Source organism: Triticum urartu, chromosome 7A (genome assembly GCF_056163025.1).
Source record: "Triticum urartu cultivar PI428250 chromosome 7A, HENAU_Tu73, whole genome shotgun sequence".
Taxonomy (NCBI): Eukaryota; Viridiplantae; Streptophyta; class Magnoliopsida; order Poales; family Poaceae; genus Triticum; species Triticum urartu.
In genome coordinates this window covers 121,085,522-121,102,791 of record NC_141879.1, presented here as the reverse complement: position 1 = coordinate 121,102,791, position 17,270 = coordinate 121,085,522, and the positions used below count along the sequence as shown (strand labels likewise).

Sequence of the window (17,270 nt, the reverse complement as noted above, 5' to 3'; positions counted from 1 at the left end):
GTTGTATTAAGCACTTATTATAAATAACCTAGTTAGTTAACCTAGCTAGTTAACCTAGATAATTAACCTAATTAAACTTGTTAACCTAGCTAGTTAACCTAGCTAGTTTGAATTTTTACTAATTTACTAAAAAATCTACTCTATGCAAGAACAGAGTGAGGAGAGATGAGGGAGGAAGGAGGGAGCAGGGGGTGGAGGGAGGGAGGAGAGAGGAGGGGGAGGAGGGAGGGAGGAGGAGGAGAGAGGACGAGGGGGAAGAGGCCCGTGGGAGAAGGGGGCGGCCGGAGGAGGAGGGAGGAGGGGCGGCCAGAGGAGGAGGAGGGAGGAGGGGCGGCCGGAGGAGGAGTAGGGAGAGGAGGGAGGGGGCATACCGATGACCGCGGCGGCAATGCGGTGGCGACGGTAATGTGGCGGCGGAGGAGCGAGGCAGCGGGGAGTGAGGGGAGGAAGAAGATGGCGAGGGCGCGGGGGAGGAAATTTGGAGATAAGTCACCAATATCAGTAGCGCGTTCCTAGTAAGAGCGCTACTGCTAAGACCAATAGCAGTAGCGTTGGCTGTGGACCAGCGCTACTATTATACCTAGCCTGCCGGCAACGGTGTGGCAGTTATAGTAGTAGCGCTTTTTACGTGGCACACGCTACTGCTACTTATATAGTAGTACCGGTCTTGTACACAAAGCGCTACTGGTACATAGCAGTAGCGCTAGTTTTTGACCATCGGTACTGGTAAGCTTCTGTGTATGAGGTTTTTTCTAATAATGCATATTTATAAAATGTTCATTGCATACTTTTAAAGTTCATCCCACATTTTCAAAAAATTGACCCTATATCTTAACAAACATAAACAATTGTCCATGTGAAAATAAATGCCGAAATAAATATTATTCAAATTATAACGGAAGAACAAATATGAAAAGAAAAGGTGAAAATGGAAAAAATGAAACACCTAAAGGAAAGAAATTGAACAAGAATATAAAAGTGAAAAGAAAATTAATAAACCAAAAAAACGAACACAATCTCGCCAGTGAAAATAAGCCCAAAGAAGAAAAGCCAAAGAAAACCACTTGGAATAAAAAATAGAAGAAGTAGCTAGAAACAATATGGGTCAGACCCAGTCGAGCACGTCTCGTCTATTCCACGCATCAGGGCTATTTCTTGCCTACTGAGAGACCTATCGTCGCCTCGCCTCTGGTGCTGGGGCGCACTCTGCTTAGTCGGACGGCCCATCTTAATTTGGGAAGGTTCTACATATTGGTTTGGACCGGTAACCTTCCATGCATTTGTTTTCCAGTTTTCTAGTTTTTGAGTGGTCCTTTATTTTTTTCTACTATGTTTTTTAAATACATGTCGACTATTTTTGATACATGTCGTACATTTTTTCCTATACATGCATAATATATTGTGACACACATCAAATACATGATGACCATTTTTTAAAATAAATGTTAAAAAAATAAATATGCATTGACTAGTTTTTTAATGGTACGACACATTTTTTAAACTATGAGAACAGTTTTAAGGGTAAAACATATATTTTTTAAATGTCAAGAACGTATTCTTGCAATACGAGAACATTGTTTTAATGATACGAACATTTTTTGAAGGGTACCCTTCAAAAATAATAATGCAAGCATTTTTTTTACATTGTGTAAGCATTTAAAAAACGTGACAAACATTTTTAGAAATGCGTGAACAATTTTTTGAATGGTATTAAACATATTGTTTTACATTGCGTAGGCACTGTTTTTTAGTAATGCTATGAACATTTTTTTGAAATACTTTGTACATGTTTAAAATATCTCAAACATTTTTTGAATGCTATCAACATCTTTTTAACATGTAGAAGGGCGGGCCTGGCGCAGTGTGAAGTACTCTCCACTTGTACCAAGAGGTCCTCGGTTCGAAGCACTCTCTCTGCGTTAGATGGTGCATGCCTTAGCGGCGGAGCCAGGAAATTTGTATCACTGGGGCCAAGCCAATGAAAAATAGGCGTTTAACAGTAGATAATCACTGGTTTTGCACTGTCCATCAACAAATTAGCACTACATCCATATTGTTAGGGGGAGGCCAAGGCCCGTGCTGGTCCTCCTGCCTCCGCCACTAGACCTGGTGCAGGGGTATGTTTTGCCTCGTATAATCCTTCCCCATACCTCACTTGATGTGTGAGCAGTTAGCGCTGGTTATATCCTTACTTTCCTTTTTATGGTTTTAAATATGTACTCCTCCGATCCTATTAATTGTCGCTCATTTACTAAATAAGCGATAATTAATATGACTCGGACGAAGTATATTTCATTTTCGCAATAAAAAAAGTAAACAACAAGTGTATATCGCGACTAACATAGGAGGCGAGCACTCTCTACGTCTCGCTGTGGCCGAGACAAAGTTGCGCCCCTATTCCACGTACGAATATAATTTGACATCAATGTACTATGCTCCTAGCTAAGAGCAACTCCCTCGTTCAGAAGCGTCGCCGTTCAAATTTTGAAGCCCGTAGCTTCGTAAAGGTTGCCATGACACCATAAATTGCACGCATATGTGGTTTTTGTGATCATGTATCCTTGGGAGCTATGTCTCACCCGTACCGAGGCATAATGCATCTCGCCTACAGCTCAGCGCTACTGAGCCGACCAAATATTTTAGTTGCGCACGAGTTTATTTCTGTATTATTTTCATCACTTTTGTCATTATTTTGTCTCAGGTATCTTTGTTTCCATCTTCAGTTTTCATAGGTTTCTTCTGTTTTTTCTTTTCATTTTTTTCTTTTTGCATAACACATTATACATTTTTCGTATACATAAGGATTTTTTTATACATGTTTAATATTTTTCAAATACATGTTTAATTTTTTTTCAACTATATGTTTTGTTGTCTACTATTTTCACACACATCCTACTTTTTTGTATACATCTAATTATTTATATAGGTTTAACATTTCTTGAAATACATAGTTGACAATGTTTTTAAGAATACAGGTTAAACATTTCTTAAATACACGTTGATACATTTTTTTGAAAGATAATTTTTTTTAAACTATGTGAACAGTTTTTTATGTTGTAAAAACAATTTTAAATTTTACAGCCATATTTTTGAAACCCGTGAATTTTTTTAAATTTGACGTGCATTTTCAATGGTTAGAAACAATTTTTATCCACACAAACATTTTTTAACATTGTATACTAGTTTATAAAATGTCACAACTACTTTTTATTACACATGAGCATTTATAAAATGTAACATACAATTTTGTTTGAATGGTACATACATTTTTCAAAAGTTGAACAGACATTTTTTTACACTGCACGAACATACTTTGAACATGCAATGTACATTTTGAAAATAACTAATTTTTTTTCATAAGTGTATATTTCAAAATATAAAGAAAAGTAAAGAAAAAACTTGTGAGTGACATCATTATGATGTTAGTGTGACGAAACCACATGGCTATTGGACCGGCCCACTATTGATTCCATGTAGGCGAGCTCAGCCAAGCCGTATAGCCCCCTCAAAAAAAATTCAAACCCTCTAGCCTTGCCTGGTTATATGAAAATCAATGTTGATGGTGATGTTGAGAAACATGGGGATAGAGGTGTCGTGGCTGCAATTTGTCAGGATCATCTGGGTAATTATATGGGCTCATCGGTGATCAACTTCATGGGCATTATGGATGTGTGAGGCTTTGGCATTGGCCAATGATTTGATCATCTCTCAGGTCATAATTTCTTCAGATTGCTCCACGGTGATAAAAGACATTGAGTCAAATCAAGGTGGGAGGCATGCGGCCATTATCAAGGAAATTCGAGTTAGTAAACTAGATTTCTTGGAGTGTGATTTTATGTATGAGAGAAGGTCTCGAAACTTTTGAGGCTGATAGTATAGCTAAATTTGCTTTGTCTCTAGGCATAGGAAGGCATGTGTGGTTCCTTCAACCACATGACATTCTAACGATTCCGTTGAACTTGATTGAATAAAGAATCGTTATACCGCTAAAAATAGCCTTGCCCTCATGTCTCCGCGAGTGATCACTTGCATCACTTCCCTTTGTATCTCCTTTTCCAATTTGTAAGGCTCACACGTAAGCCCAAATCAATAATTTAACCAACATAGTTTGGCTTATATATTAAAAATGCATCATTAGAAGCTTAAGAAAAAATTGAGCTAAAAACTTGTATTTTCTAATCGTGCTGTTTATATGATACATAATTTGTATTAAATTTATCGAATTGTTGATGTAAAGACACACGTGCACCTTATAAACCTGGAAGGAGGGAGTGGGCTTGCCAATAAAGCTCTCTGATCCATAACAAAAACACTACGCCATAGTTGTTAAGGATGTGAAGGTTGGCAGGGGAGGACGATATGGTGCTATCATTAAAGAAATCATTGCAAGATTGAAGGAGTTCAAAAGTTGTAATTTTATTCATGAGAGCAGAAGTATAAATTTTGAAGCTGATTCCTTAGCTAAATTTTCCTTGTCTTTTATCAAAAGGGTTTCGACCCGCTTTATATATAAAGCAAATCATCAGAGCCCTAAAGAGCCAACAAAGAGGTTCACGCCACACACACACAAGAAGTACACATGCAAAGTACAGTAGGTTTTCCTGAGGGCACAGCTCAACAAGCTCTAAACGGAAGAAGAAGAAAAAATGTAGCACAGGCCAAGGGAGCCGCCCCAAAGCTCTGGTGGTTTTCCTTATCTTTAGACATAGGCCGACATATTTGGTTCATTCAACCGCAACCGCATCATATTATAACGATAACTTATTTGAATAAAGGATCGTTATTCCCTAAAAAAACACTACGCTCCTAGGAGCAACTCCGACAGTTTTCTTAAAATGGGAGACCCTAAAACCATTTCAGGAGTAAACCCTACAGATTTTAGGGATTTCAGGCTGCACTTTTTTAGCACATTCCCAAACCCCCATTTTAAATTAATTTTCACATCATAAACATAATAATTTTAAAAATTAGGTTTAAAACTTATGTTTCTACACTTCAAATTCAAACATAAGTCCCACGCCAAGCAGTACTGTACTACGGTACTACCGCACCCGTCCGTCCTCCGGTTTCCAGGGAAGGGAAAGGGACCACGCAAGACGCAATGCTCGCACGATCGATGTCGTTCACTGGCCCCGCCGCGCTATCCCCTCTCTCGGCGCCGGTGGCGCCGCACCCGGCTGCCATACCTAGCGGCGCACCTGCCGCGAGCCTCGCGCGGTGCTCTGGCTCGGGGGAACCCCAGGAGGGCGCCAGCACAAACCCAACCCCGCCACTCGACGAGATCGGTATGGCCAGGAACACCATGATCTTCACACCGCTACATGAGATTCACTAGACATCTACGTAGTACTATGAAGTTGCCTTCGACAAAACAGCGAAGACAATGAGATTCTGTGAACAAATGCCAAGATGATGCTGATGACTTTCCCCTTTTCATGTATTCAGCCAAAGACAGGCAGAAAGGCAAATCTGCCCTACCCATCCAGCCACATGATTTCCCAGGCACACACGCAGTTACACACAGAGCATCCAGTTAGAAATCACCACAGCAATCATCAAAACTCAGTTACCAGCCTAGACTAGACTACAGTCAGAACCTAGCCGATGAATCTGACTGTACATTCTATGTTTCACACTGTACTGCAGTCAGGAAGAGCCGCCGCCGGAGGAGGAGCCCGGCTTCCCCTGCTTCGACGACGAAGGGATGCCCGCGAACCTCGCGTCAGTCAGCTCCTTCACGACATCGACCATGGACGGCCGGCGGCTCGGCTCATTCGCCGTGCACCTAAGGGCCAGGCGCAGGACCTTGCGCACCTCCTCCATTTCGACAGTGCTGTACACTTCGTCCAGGAGGGCCGGGTCGCAGACGGGCCCTATCTGCTCAGTGCCGTTCAGGGCGTGGGGCACCCAGCCGACAATGTCCATGTTCTCCGGGAACGAGGGATCCACCGCTGTCTTTCCCGTTATCAGCTCGAGCAGGACGACGCCGTAGCTGTAAACGTCCGTCTTGATACTGTTTCTGGTGGAAAAGGCCAGCTCTGCAAGGAAACAACACGGCCTGTCAGGTATCAGCTTGTCACTGAAAAAACTCATGAAATGGAATACGATTCACTATCAAGAAATGGTTTGCATCATGCATACCTGGTGCCATATATCCAGTTGTGCCGACGACCCCGGTAGACTGTGGAGCAGCAGAACACTGATCCATGATCTTTGCTATGCCGAAATCTGCGATGCGCGGCACCATGTCCTTGTTTAACAATATATTGCTTGGCTTAATATCTCGATGAATGATCGCAGGGACAGAGTCATGGTGAAGATATGCCAGGCCATGGGCAGTTCCAAGAGCTATGTTATAGCGCATGCTCCAGTCCAGACTCGGCGTCCGGATCCTGTGCAGGACATCATAGAGGCTGCCATGCTCCATAAAGTCATACAGTATGAACCCAGAGTCACCCCTCACCCAGAATTCTTTCAGCTTTATCAAGTTCCTGTGCCGAACTTTACCAAGCGTCTTCAGCTCTCTGATCATGCTCTTGTAAGAACTGCTGCGTGCGGAAATTGCAAGCTTCTTTATAGCAAAGACCTCCCCTGAATTCAGTGTTGCCTTGTACACCGTCCCATGAGCACCTGTGCCTATGACATACTTGTCATCAAAGTTTTCTGTCTTCTCTATAATCTCATTTAATTTAGAAGAAGAGCCTTCAAGCAAATTACTGATTGTCTCCTCACTTTTTGTCTTCGAATCTCGATTCTGCAGAAGGATACAGCAGAGGATAAGTACCGCTACTGCTCCAATGAACAATGAACCAAGAATAATAAGTGCAACCTTGAATCGATGTTTTATTCCTTTTTTCCCTGATCCTCCACACGGTTTCAACACATCAGATCTCTTGCAAGAAGAGTCACTGTCATGGCAAGAGACGCAGAGACCTGAATTTCCATTGAAGGAGCTTGGTGTGGAGTTCAGAAATTTCAGAAGATATTCTGGCACTGGTCCACTGAACCTATTATAGGAAAGATTCAAGGCGTGCAATGAATGTAGAGTTCCTAATGCGCCGAGACCTCCAGTGAGGTTATTAACTGACAAATCTAAACTTTGCAGTTCCACCAAATTGCCCAATGGTGTTGGAAGATCACCCACCAGTCCATTGCTGCTGAGATTCAATGCAATGAGTTTGATCAACTTTCCTAAAGATGAAGGGATGCTGCCTCCAAGAATGTTGCCACCAAGTTGCAGCTCAAGAAGCATAACCAACTGCGAAAGAGAATCAGGTAAGCCCCCACTGAATTTATTCTCCTGCAACCGTAGTTGTGCGAGAAGCTTCAGGCTGCTTACTGTCATGAGTGCCGAACCATGCAGAGAGTTGAAACTCAGATCCAGGATATACAGCTTGGAGCAACTAGAAACCTGCGCTGGAAGTGCACCATGTAGACTGTTTTGTGAGAGGTTAAGGACTCCCAAATTCACCAAGTTTCCAATTTCAGGTGGTATTGGACCAACAAGTTTGTTTCCTGACCAGTTTATCATTGTAGTATTTATGCATTTGCCCAAGCTTGCTGGAATATCTCGACTTAAAGAATTATGACTGAAATCCATATAGCCCAGCCTTGCACAGTTTCTAAAATGTGGAATGGGCCCAGTAAGATCATTGTTTTTGAGAATGATTCGTTCCAAACCTGGGCAGTCTGCAACAATGGATGGGATGCTACCATTAAGAAGATTGAAGCCCAAAATCAACACCCTGAGTCTTTTCCTTGAACAAATGTACGGAGGTATTCCACCGGTAAAACTGTTGTTGGTGAAATCAATTTGCTGTAAAGGGCTATTAACACCCAAACCCGGGGGTATGACTCCGGTGAAGAAATTATCAAACAATGTGATGTTCTCCAATAACTTCAATTCAGCTAACTTAAGAGGTAGCTTCCCAGTAAAACCATTGCTGTAAATAAGAACACTTCGAAGGTACCGGATGCTCCAAATATCCTCAGGAAACTCCCCGGTCAGGCGATTCTCAAAAAGAAAGAGCTTCTGCAAGTGTCTCAGATTAGCCAGCTCTTTAGGAACAGTGCCCTCAAGCATGTTATGATCCAACTCTAGCCACTCCAGCAACCGACAGTTACCAATCTCAGGAGGGATTGAGCCAGACAAGGAGTTTTGAGAAAGCATAAGCAAGGTGAGGTTGCTCAATAGGCCGAGCGAAGCCGGAATTTGGCCAGAGAAACTGTTGTTGACAAGTGCAAGTTCTGTCAAGCTACTGCAATTCCCTAGCCATGCTGGAATACCGCCCCTCATCTGATTGAACGATAATATGAATTTCTCCAACTTGCAGTTCTCAAAACTGAAATCAATCTCTCCGGTGAAGCTATTTCCAGTGGCATCTAAAACTTTCAGTCCTTTAACATAGCTCAAGGTTTTCGGAAGGCTCCCGCTCAGCCGATTATCCAGCAGATAGAGCTCCTCCAACTTGGTGCAGTTGCCAATTGAATCTGGCAGACCTCCAGATAATGCATTGTGCATCAACCAAAATGATCTAAGGCTTGTCGTTTCACCAACTGATAAAGGGATAGAACCACTGAGTTTATTCTCATTGAGGTACACGTCCTGCAGAAACTGGTTCTTGAACAACCCCTCTGGTATTTCCCCACTGAGGGAGTTAGTGTACAACAAGAGTGATGATAGTTTTTTTAGGTTGGACAGTGATTCTGGTATTTCACCAGAAAGGAAGTTCTCGGAAAGATCCAACTGTTCAAGCATGCTACAATTGCCCAGTTCTTGAGGGATTGGACCAGATATGCTATTGTTTAGCAAAATGATGACTTGTATGTACTTTAGAAGTCCTATTTGAACTCCTAGTGAACCAGAAACTCCAGACGATGTTAGGTCAAGAGAAACCACATTGTTCCTTTTACCACAACTAATTCCAGTCCAGTTACATGGGGTTGTATCAGAAGCATTCCAACTTGATTTTATGGAACTAGGCAATACGAGATTTTTGGACAGAGCAAGAAGGGCACGACCATCTGAATTCAAACTCCATGACGACGAAACCAAACTTAAGAAGAGAAACAATGAATGCCACAATACAAGCCCCATTCCGTTCCTGCAAAAGTTCGTAAAGAAGTTAGCAGAAGATTGTATGTTTTCTCAAACTGATAGGAAACGAAACAATCGATGCCCAGAAGTGCCTCGCAGATATTACATCCCGAGCACAAAAATGGCAGCAAATTTTGCAATCCAGGGTCAGGCTTCTCATACTTTAGAAGGAATTACGCTATGTGCTATGGCCTAGTATACCATGTACACTCCAAATTATTTGCAAAAAAAATGTTGTATGTCCTAACAAGAGCTTTCTCTTGAAAAACATAAAACTGTGAGTTGGGTTTCATGGTTTATGACTCCTATCTCTTTTCAGCTTAAATATATGTTACTACTAAATATTACCTCCGTATCAAAATATAAGACGTTTTTGTAGGCTAGCCTACAAAAACGTCTTATATTTTGGTACGGAGGCAGTAATATCTAAGGGTTGTGGTCATATCCATGAGGTCCCTCCAACAATCCCAAACCTCGAACAACCCACCACATGGGTGCAAGCATTTCTAGACTCGAATATGGGTTCCTATTTATTGTACTGTAGATTATTCAAACGAAAATTATTTTACTGTTAGGGCTCCCCTACAGCTTGTTGTTAAAAAATGTCCTTCAAACAAAAACTTTGAGGTGATTTCATAGGTGAGATAATTTCTTTTTTCCGAGGAAACTGAGGCTATTAGTAAGAATCAGGGTCAATTAAATTGAGGACCAAGTTGGCAATTGCTAGGACGTCATTAAATTAATATTTTGTTCATGGATACTGAAAAAGTTGATGTCATTTGCAAAGAATACGTGTAACTAATATTTTTTTATCGTTTTTTCTTTTCTTTTTGCGGGAAGAAGAGTGCTTAAACTTCTAGTAGCGCTGAGTCGAAGTGGTCTGAAATTCTAATGATAAACAGAGGAACAAACAGGGAAATAGCTGGAAATCCAATTATATTTTCATCAATTACAAACACTATAATTGTATAACAAAAGTCGCTTGGTGTCAACATATGTATTCTAGTGCGGCAACGCAAATGCGTGGAACATTCGACAGGCTCGATAATAAATTCCTGTAAAGTCAGACCTCCAAGCACCATCAACATACGCACCATTGCAGCGTAGCAACACAAACGCGCGGAATATTGCAAGTTGAACAATAAACTGAGAGAGCATGTGAAGTCAGACCGCAAATCACCATCAACCTTTTTTTTTCTTTTGAGAATCAAATCACCATCAACTGGAGAACCAGTTTGTAGTTTAGGCAAGTTTAGGTGGACCGGAGAAGCAAAACCCAGGACGACGCCGAAAGCAGCGACAGCCCATGGTTTTGAAGCTACCCCTCTCCTGGCTGGCCCATTTATTTCAGCGAAAGCAACTCAAAACAAGTTTCCCAAAGAGGTTCGGAAATGATAACTCTGATCCGAGGGGAGAAAAGATGATGCTGAATCACAGCTCTTCCCTGGCAGACGAAACCAGTGTTGAGCGAGCACCTAGTAATTTGTTAGTTTTGTAATTTGCACACATCTAATTCGACATTTGAGTTGAGGAAATGGGCACTCCGGAATGCTCTGCTCTATCGATTGTTCAGACTTCAGACCTAACCTCAACGCGTTCCGCTAATTAATTTCCGCCGAATAGGTAGGCGAGCCAGCCCAGAAGCATCTCCGGGGAAACCACCAACTGTAATTTTTGCCCACACAACAGTTTCAGTGGGCAAGAAAGAACCAGCGGCATACCACGAGCTTGCTCCCTGCCATTGCTCCGTAACCGGGGGCAGATTCTGACGAAAATGCAGAAGCGCGCTATGTAACCAAGAACCAAGAATCAAGAACTGATGTGAAGGGAATGGCCCTACAACTACAAGGACGCCAGGCATGCCCAGGGATGAAGAACAGACAAAGCATCGGCCGGCGGTTCCACGGAAACGAATATTCCAGCCACAGCGAAAGCGGAAACTAACCCGACCCAGCGAGTGGAGAGCGAGCACAGGGGAGCGAGCGAGGAGGGAGAGGAGTGCGTACCGTGCAGCAGCAGCAGGCGGCCGGCGCCCCCGCAGATCTCAGGCGCCCGGGAAATGGAGGCCGGGGGGCGGCACCAGCGCCGTGGCTGCGCTAATACTGGGCTGCAGCGTCCATGGGCCACGGCGAGAGAGAGGGAGGGGAGAGAGGTGGTGGCACTGCCGCACTGGCACACGCGTGGGAGAGAGAGAGAGAGAAATAGAAGGGGGGAGCAGCCAAGGCTCAAGGGGGAGCGGGGGTGCCGACCTCTGTTGTGGGCGCTGCGTTGGTAGTTGCCGCAGTGAGTGCGGGTGCGAGAGTGGAAAGTGCGTCCACACGCGGCAGTTCACACGCACGTAGGAGGATCCGCGGACGGGCGGTGAACAGTGCAAGTTCCCACACGGGCGTGCGCTTGGATCGGTAGGTGTCAACGAACGCCAGGCTCGCGTTCACACTGATTTTGGTTCGGTTTTGACAGTCAGGGGCTGAGCGGCTGAGGTTGCTTTCTTCCGCCTTAAAAAAGTTCACAGATTGCTTTCTGCCCTGAAAAGTGTCCTTTAGAAGTAATCATGTACTCCCTCCTCCGAAAATACTTGTCATCAAAATGGATAAAGGAAGATGTATCTCGAACTAAAATACATCTAAACATATCACTTTTTATTCATTTTGATAACAAGTACTTTTGGACGGAGGGAGTATTTGATTACACAAACGAATTGTAAGGGGTAATTGCACTCCAGATACATTTCTACTTCTAAAAGGAAGTTGGTAGCCTGATATGGTTTATTTTCGTCTCACCACCTACCACCCTTTTTATTGGTTTTTCTCTCTCCTATTAAACAACCAAATCCCATTAAGGGGATCTTGTTTCATGCTTTGGCAGATGTTGATTCAATTAAATCATATAAATAGTACGTAATTAAGAATTCAGAATCCATGAGATCATCTTCCCAAAAAAACAGACATAATTTTTATCTCAATAACCTTTCAAAACAAAATCAGATATTTCTTCATATCAAATCACTAATTTTCTCTACTCCTGAAGAGTAGTTGGTAGCCAGGTATGGTTTATTTTCGTCTCACCTTCCACCACACCTCCTCCCATTGGTTTTTTCTTCCTTCCATTAAAAACCAAATCCCATTAAGGAGGAATCTTGTTTCGTGTTTGCTTTTATAGGTGCTAATTCAATTCAATCACGTAAATAATAAGTAATTAAGAATTCAAAAATCGCACCATATATGTGAAATCACCTTGCTAAAAGGCAGACATAAGATTTATCTCCATAATCTTCAAAAACAAAATCAGATATTCCTTCATAACAAATTGCTAATCCCACATGCTATACCAATTATTATTATTATTACCTCTACTATTAATTGACAATCACAAGTTTCCTAAAAACAACAAAAATAATATATCATTTTTTATGGGCGTACGCATCAGCGCGCCCCTATGGTGGGACGCCGTGCGTAACACCATGGAAGACGTCGTGGCTGGGCTGACACTGGTGCGATGCTCTAGAATGCTAGGGTGTGGATCATGGCGTCGAGGACGACCGTGGCGGAAGGCAGGTCGTCAGACCGCCACATACGTGTTTTCGTGGACGCAGTCATATTATATTTCTTGTCAGTCATACAGAGAGCCAGATAGACTACATTTTCAAATGAAATGTGTCCATTCAAATGTCAAGAAATTCGTTAAGCAAATGTGTGCTACAATACTCAGTAGTCATCATCGTTCGTAGCAGCCATTCATGCAAAAATATTTTGAAAATCAAGCACTGAAACAATTTGGAAATTAAACCATTAATGAATTAATTAGCTAGATAGTTAATTACGCATGCAATTAATTAGATCCATTTAAATAGAATTTTTTTTCCACATCAAATCAATTTGGAAATCGAGTCATTAATGCAATTAATTAATTTAGTAGCCAATTATTTATGCCCACAGATAATTACAAGGTAGGAAATTTTTTTCAATTAGTCGGATAATTAATTGATTTGGTTGGCAGTTATTTAGGCATGCAAAGAATTAGATAGGCCGTTAATATTTGTGTACTTAATTAATTAAGCAAGCATTTAATCGCGTCGAATCATTTTGAAAGCCCATGTGGGCAATGACGATCAACATGCTCTCAGCAACATGGCCGAGCACTGCTTGCTAACATGGACAACGGCCACCATACGCTCACGACATGGGCGAACTAGCGTTCACTAAGATGGATGACAACTATGCTTTGCAGGATGTCCACACGCTGACAGTTGCCGAAACATTCGCGGGTGAGGACAACACGACACAATATTGGCCAGGTGGTTCATGCTATGGTAGAAAGGAAGAGTGTTCCAAAAATAAGAAGGAAAAATAACTAAAGCGACCAATTGGTACATGGTGTTGGAGAAAGAAATAGTGTTCACAAAATAAGACGAAAAAAGAAAGAAAAAGTATTCTAGAAAATAAGTAGGAACAAGAACTAAAGCTAGCGAGGAATAAGAAAGTAGAAGACGAGGCGTTGATGACGAACACACTAGTGTTGGCGTGGTGCTGGTTGGCGCCAATGAATGAATTGGCGAACAAGCTAGAGTATAAGATGTAGGGAAAGACGAGGAAGAAGAACAACAATTATCCCTTCTAGCATATGTGGGCTGGAGGTGGAGCTTATTGGTGAATAGGAAATACGTTCACGTTGCCACTCGTCTCCAACGTCAGTGTGCATTTGCAAAGTTGAATGGACCTTTGACAATGATCTCTATAGTTATTTGTTGTTTTGTGTCAATAATATGTGTTAGTTTAACCCACTTCATTATATTATAAAAATAAAAAAAATGTATCCATGTTGCAGTGCACGACAAAGATGAGGTAAACTGTTGGAGATATGCCCTAGAGGCAATCATGTATGATGATATTTCCTATGTGTTTATGAATAAAGATAGTCCTTGGACATTATCAATGATGTGTATCAGTAAGTACGTGACTTGTTTGTGAGACTATGCATTGTATGATGACTATCCTAAAAAGTCCCTAGTCGAAAGGGCTGTGTGGACGCGCATCCAACTAGACTAGCATATGACACGGTCGATGGTTTGGTCTCACTAGCCATGGAGCATTGGATGCTAACTGGATAATATGAACTTGGAAAGATCTGGTCGGATTCGACGTAGTCGGATCCGAGTCGAGATAAGGTCCGAGTCGGACAGACCCAACTATGAGACGCAGCGATATGTCATATGTGAGTCTCGAGTACAACATGTGTTCTATGTCCTAAGACCTGAGCTGACGCATGTACTCGGGATGATGACAGACTTGCTTTGTTGGAAATATGAGCAAATTACTATGAGATTTAATCTGAATAAATAGAAGATAAATCATGACTACAGTAGCAGAGATTAAACTAATCATATGAACTAGCATAGCAGATGAACAGATCACATCTAGGGCACATACTAGAAACATGAATTTTACCACGATCTCGAACAGGAAGGATAGAATCACATACGATGCAGCGGGAACAGCACCGCCGGCGTTGACGTTGTCGCCCATGTCGTCGAGGATGAGGTTGCCGAGGTCGGGGAAGAAGTCGTCGTTCACGAAGTCGTCGATGCCAGCAGTCGCACTAGTGCGCTCCCCAAAAATCTGATCGCCCCTCTCCCGTACAGGATCACGAAAGGCGGGGTTCCGGAGGCCTGCTGTCCCTTCTCCCAGTGCACGCCGAAAGGAGGGATGGAGAAGACTTGCTAGGCGGCGCAATGATCTGGAACGATGGTGGGAAACCATATGAAGCGGCGGCGGCTAGGTTAGACGTCTGCCTGACTATATAGTGCGGGCTGGGTAGGTCGTGGGAGTAAACCCCACGTCCGAATCGTCACGATCCAAAAGAATCGGAAACGGTTCAGTAATTAACGCGTCCGTTAATTACTAATTAATGACTCAATAATTTTTCCCGCGCAAAAAAATATAGACAACGTGCATACCTCTGTCCTCGGCTCGGCTCAATCCCGCAACCCGCGGCGCGGCGCGGCGCGTCGTGACGAGGCATGGCGTAGCGAGGCGAGCGAGGAGGAGGAGCGCGCGTGTAGGTCTCCTCTTCTCATGCTCATACAAGTGGTAGAAGAGCTCACCTTATAAAGAGGTGCAACTCTCTCTCAACTTATGAGGTGGGATTAAACTTTAGCCTCACTCACTCCACTCACATGTGTGTATGAATGGGCCAAGAGAATTTCAGAATTTTAGTTGGGCTTTGGGCTAAAAGCCCACTAGAAAATTCCAACAATCCCCCATAAAGTCTCATAGGCATATCTCACCATTTGGTTCCAAAACATTGTTTATATACCGGTGCTTAGTGGAGACTGTGAAGTTGAATTTCCACTTAGAGATTTATGCTACACTAGATCACAACTTGAATAGTGGATTATGCCTTGAACTACAAGTTTTCTGCGACACTAGTTTCACACAAATTCTTGACCGATACTGGGCTGCCGCAAGGCTTCCCCGCGGGTGGAGCGTATATGTCGTACTCCAGGGCCTTTTCATGAATTTATTAGAGAACACCCAATTCTCACAGACTGCGACATTAATAGTTAAATTCATATAGGTGTGTTCCTCAGAAGATGTTCTGCAGGACAACATCTCTGCTTACCCAAATAAGCCACTTGAAACACATTAAGATAAGTATTAACCTGCCATGCAGATCAGGAGAGTATTGCATCTTCACGGAGTGGGATAGTTAATATAGGGATACTCTCCTCCCAGCTGACCAACAGCTTGTCTCCCACTTCTACTTCACGGGATCTCCGATCACATAGAGTGGGTTACCACTATGGACAACTCATGCGGTGGGTCTTAGACCCATCTCCAACAATGCATTATCTATCACATTATGTGATAGACCCTTTATGAAGGGATCTGCCAAATTTTTCAATGTTTGGATATAATCCAACGTAATAACTCCGGAGTTCCTCAATTTTCTGACAGATTTTAGTCTCCTCTTCACATGCCTTGAGGACTTCATATTGTCCTTAGAACTGTTTATCTTGACGATCACAATTTGATTATCACAGTTCATCAGGATAGGGGGTATTGGTTTTTCAACCATAGGTAAGTCCATCAAGAGCTCACGAAGCCACTCTGCTTCAACAGTGCCAGTGTCTAATACTGTGAGTTCTGCTTCCATAGTTGACCTTGTTAAGATGATCTGCTTGCAAGACTTCCAGGAAACAGCGCCACCACCAAGTGTAATAACATAACCACTTGTGGCTTTAATCTTATCGGCATCAGATATCCAGTTTGAGTCACTATAACCCTCCGGTACCCTTGGATACCCGGTGTAGTGAATCCCATAGCTCGCGGTGCCTTTCAAATAGCGCATAACTCTCTCAAGAGCATGCCAATGATCATCTCCCGGTTTTGACACAAACCGACTCAGCTTGCTCACAGCAAACGAGATGTCAGGCCTCGTGGCACTCGCCAAATACATAAGCGAGCCAACAATCTGAGAATACCTCAGTTGATCTCTAGCAATCCGTTGGTTCTTTTGAAGCAACACACTAGCATCATATGGAGTTGGAGAAGGTGTGCAGTCGCTATACCCAAAATGACTCAAGACCTTTTCCACATAGTGAGACTGAAGCAGTGTGATCCCACCATTCTCATCTCTCAACAGCTTGATGTTTAAGATAACATCAGCTACTCCTAGATCCTTCATCTTAAAACAGCGAGATAAGAAATCCTTAACCTCCTTGATTAAATCAAGTTTGGTTCCAAAGATCAATATGTCATCGACATACAGACAAAGAATAACTCCTTCGCCCCCACCATAGCAATAGTACACACACTTGTCACCATCATTTACTACAAAGCCGGCAGCAGTTAATGTTCTTTCGAACTTCTCATGCCACTCCTTAGGAGCTTGTTTAAGGACATATAAAGACTTTAATAACTTGCACATATTTCCTTCCTAACCAGGTACTACAGAACCATCTGGCTGATCCATGTAAATTTCCTCCTTCAACTCTCCATTGAGGAAAGTTGTCTTAATGTCAATTTGATGAACGAGGAGACCATGTGAGGCAGCCAGTGATAGTAGCACCCGAATTGTGGTCAGTCGAGCCACGGGTGAGTAAGTATCAAAGAAGTCTTCACCTTCTGTCTGGGTATAACCCTTGGCCACAAGCCGTGCCTTGTACTTTTCAATC

The 17,270-nt window shown here is 42.8% G+C and overlaps 1 protein-coding gene across 3 annotated transcripts; it reads right to left on the bottom strand.

The window, feature by feature from the left end:
• Window positions 1-5,384: 5,384 nt before the first annotated feature.
• On the bottom strand, window positions 5,385-11,354 carry LOC125520501 (uncharacterized). Of its 3 annotated transcripts, none has more exons than XM_048685451.2 (4): window positions 11,104-11,354; window positions 7,340-9,104; window positions 6,142-7,258; window positions 5,385-6,038 (listed from the first exon to the last, which is right to left on the bottom strand). In XM_048685451.2, exons 2-4 carry the CDS (start codon window positions 9,095-9,097, stop codon window positions 5,647-5,649), a joined length of 3,267 nt encoding a protein of 1,088 aa, XP_048541408.2. In that variant the 5' UTR covers window positions 9,098-9,104; window positions 11,104-11,354; the 3' UTR covers window positions 5,385-5,646. The 3 variants fall into 3 exon arrangements, with proteins under 3 accessions (XP_048541408.2, XP_048541407.2, XP_048541406.2); XM_048685450.2 differs by having other exon boundaries at window positions 6,142-6,754; window positions 6,830-9,104; window positions 11,104-11,352; XM_048685449.2 differs by having other exon boundaries at window positions 6,142-9,104; window positions 11,104-11,352.
• Between the last annotated feature and the right edge of the window lie 5,916 nt (window positions 11,355-17,270).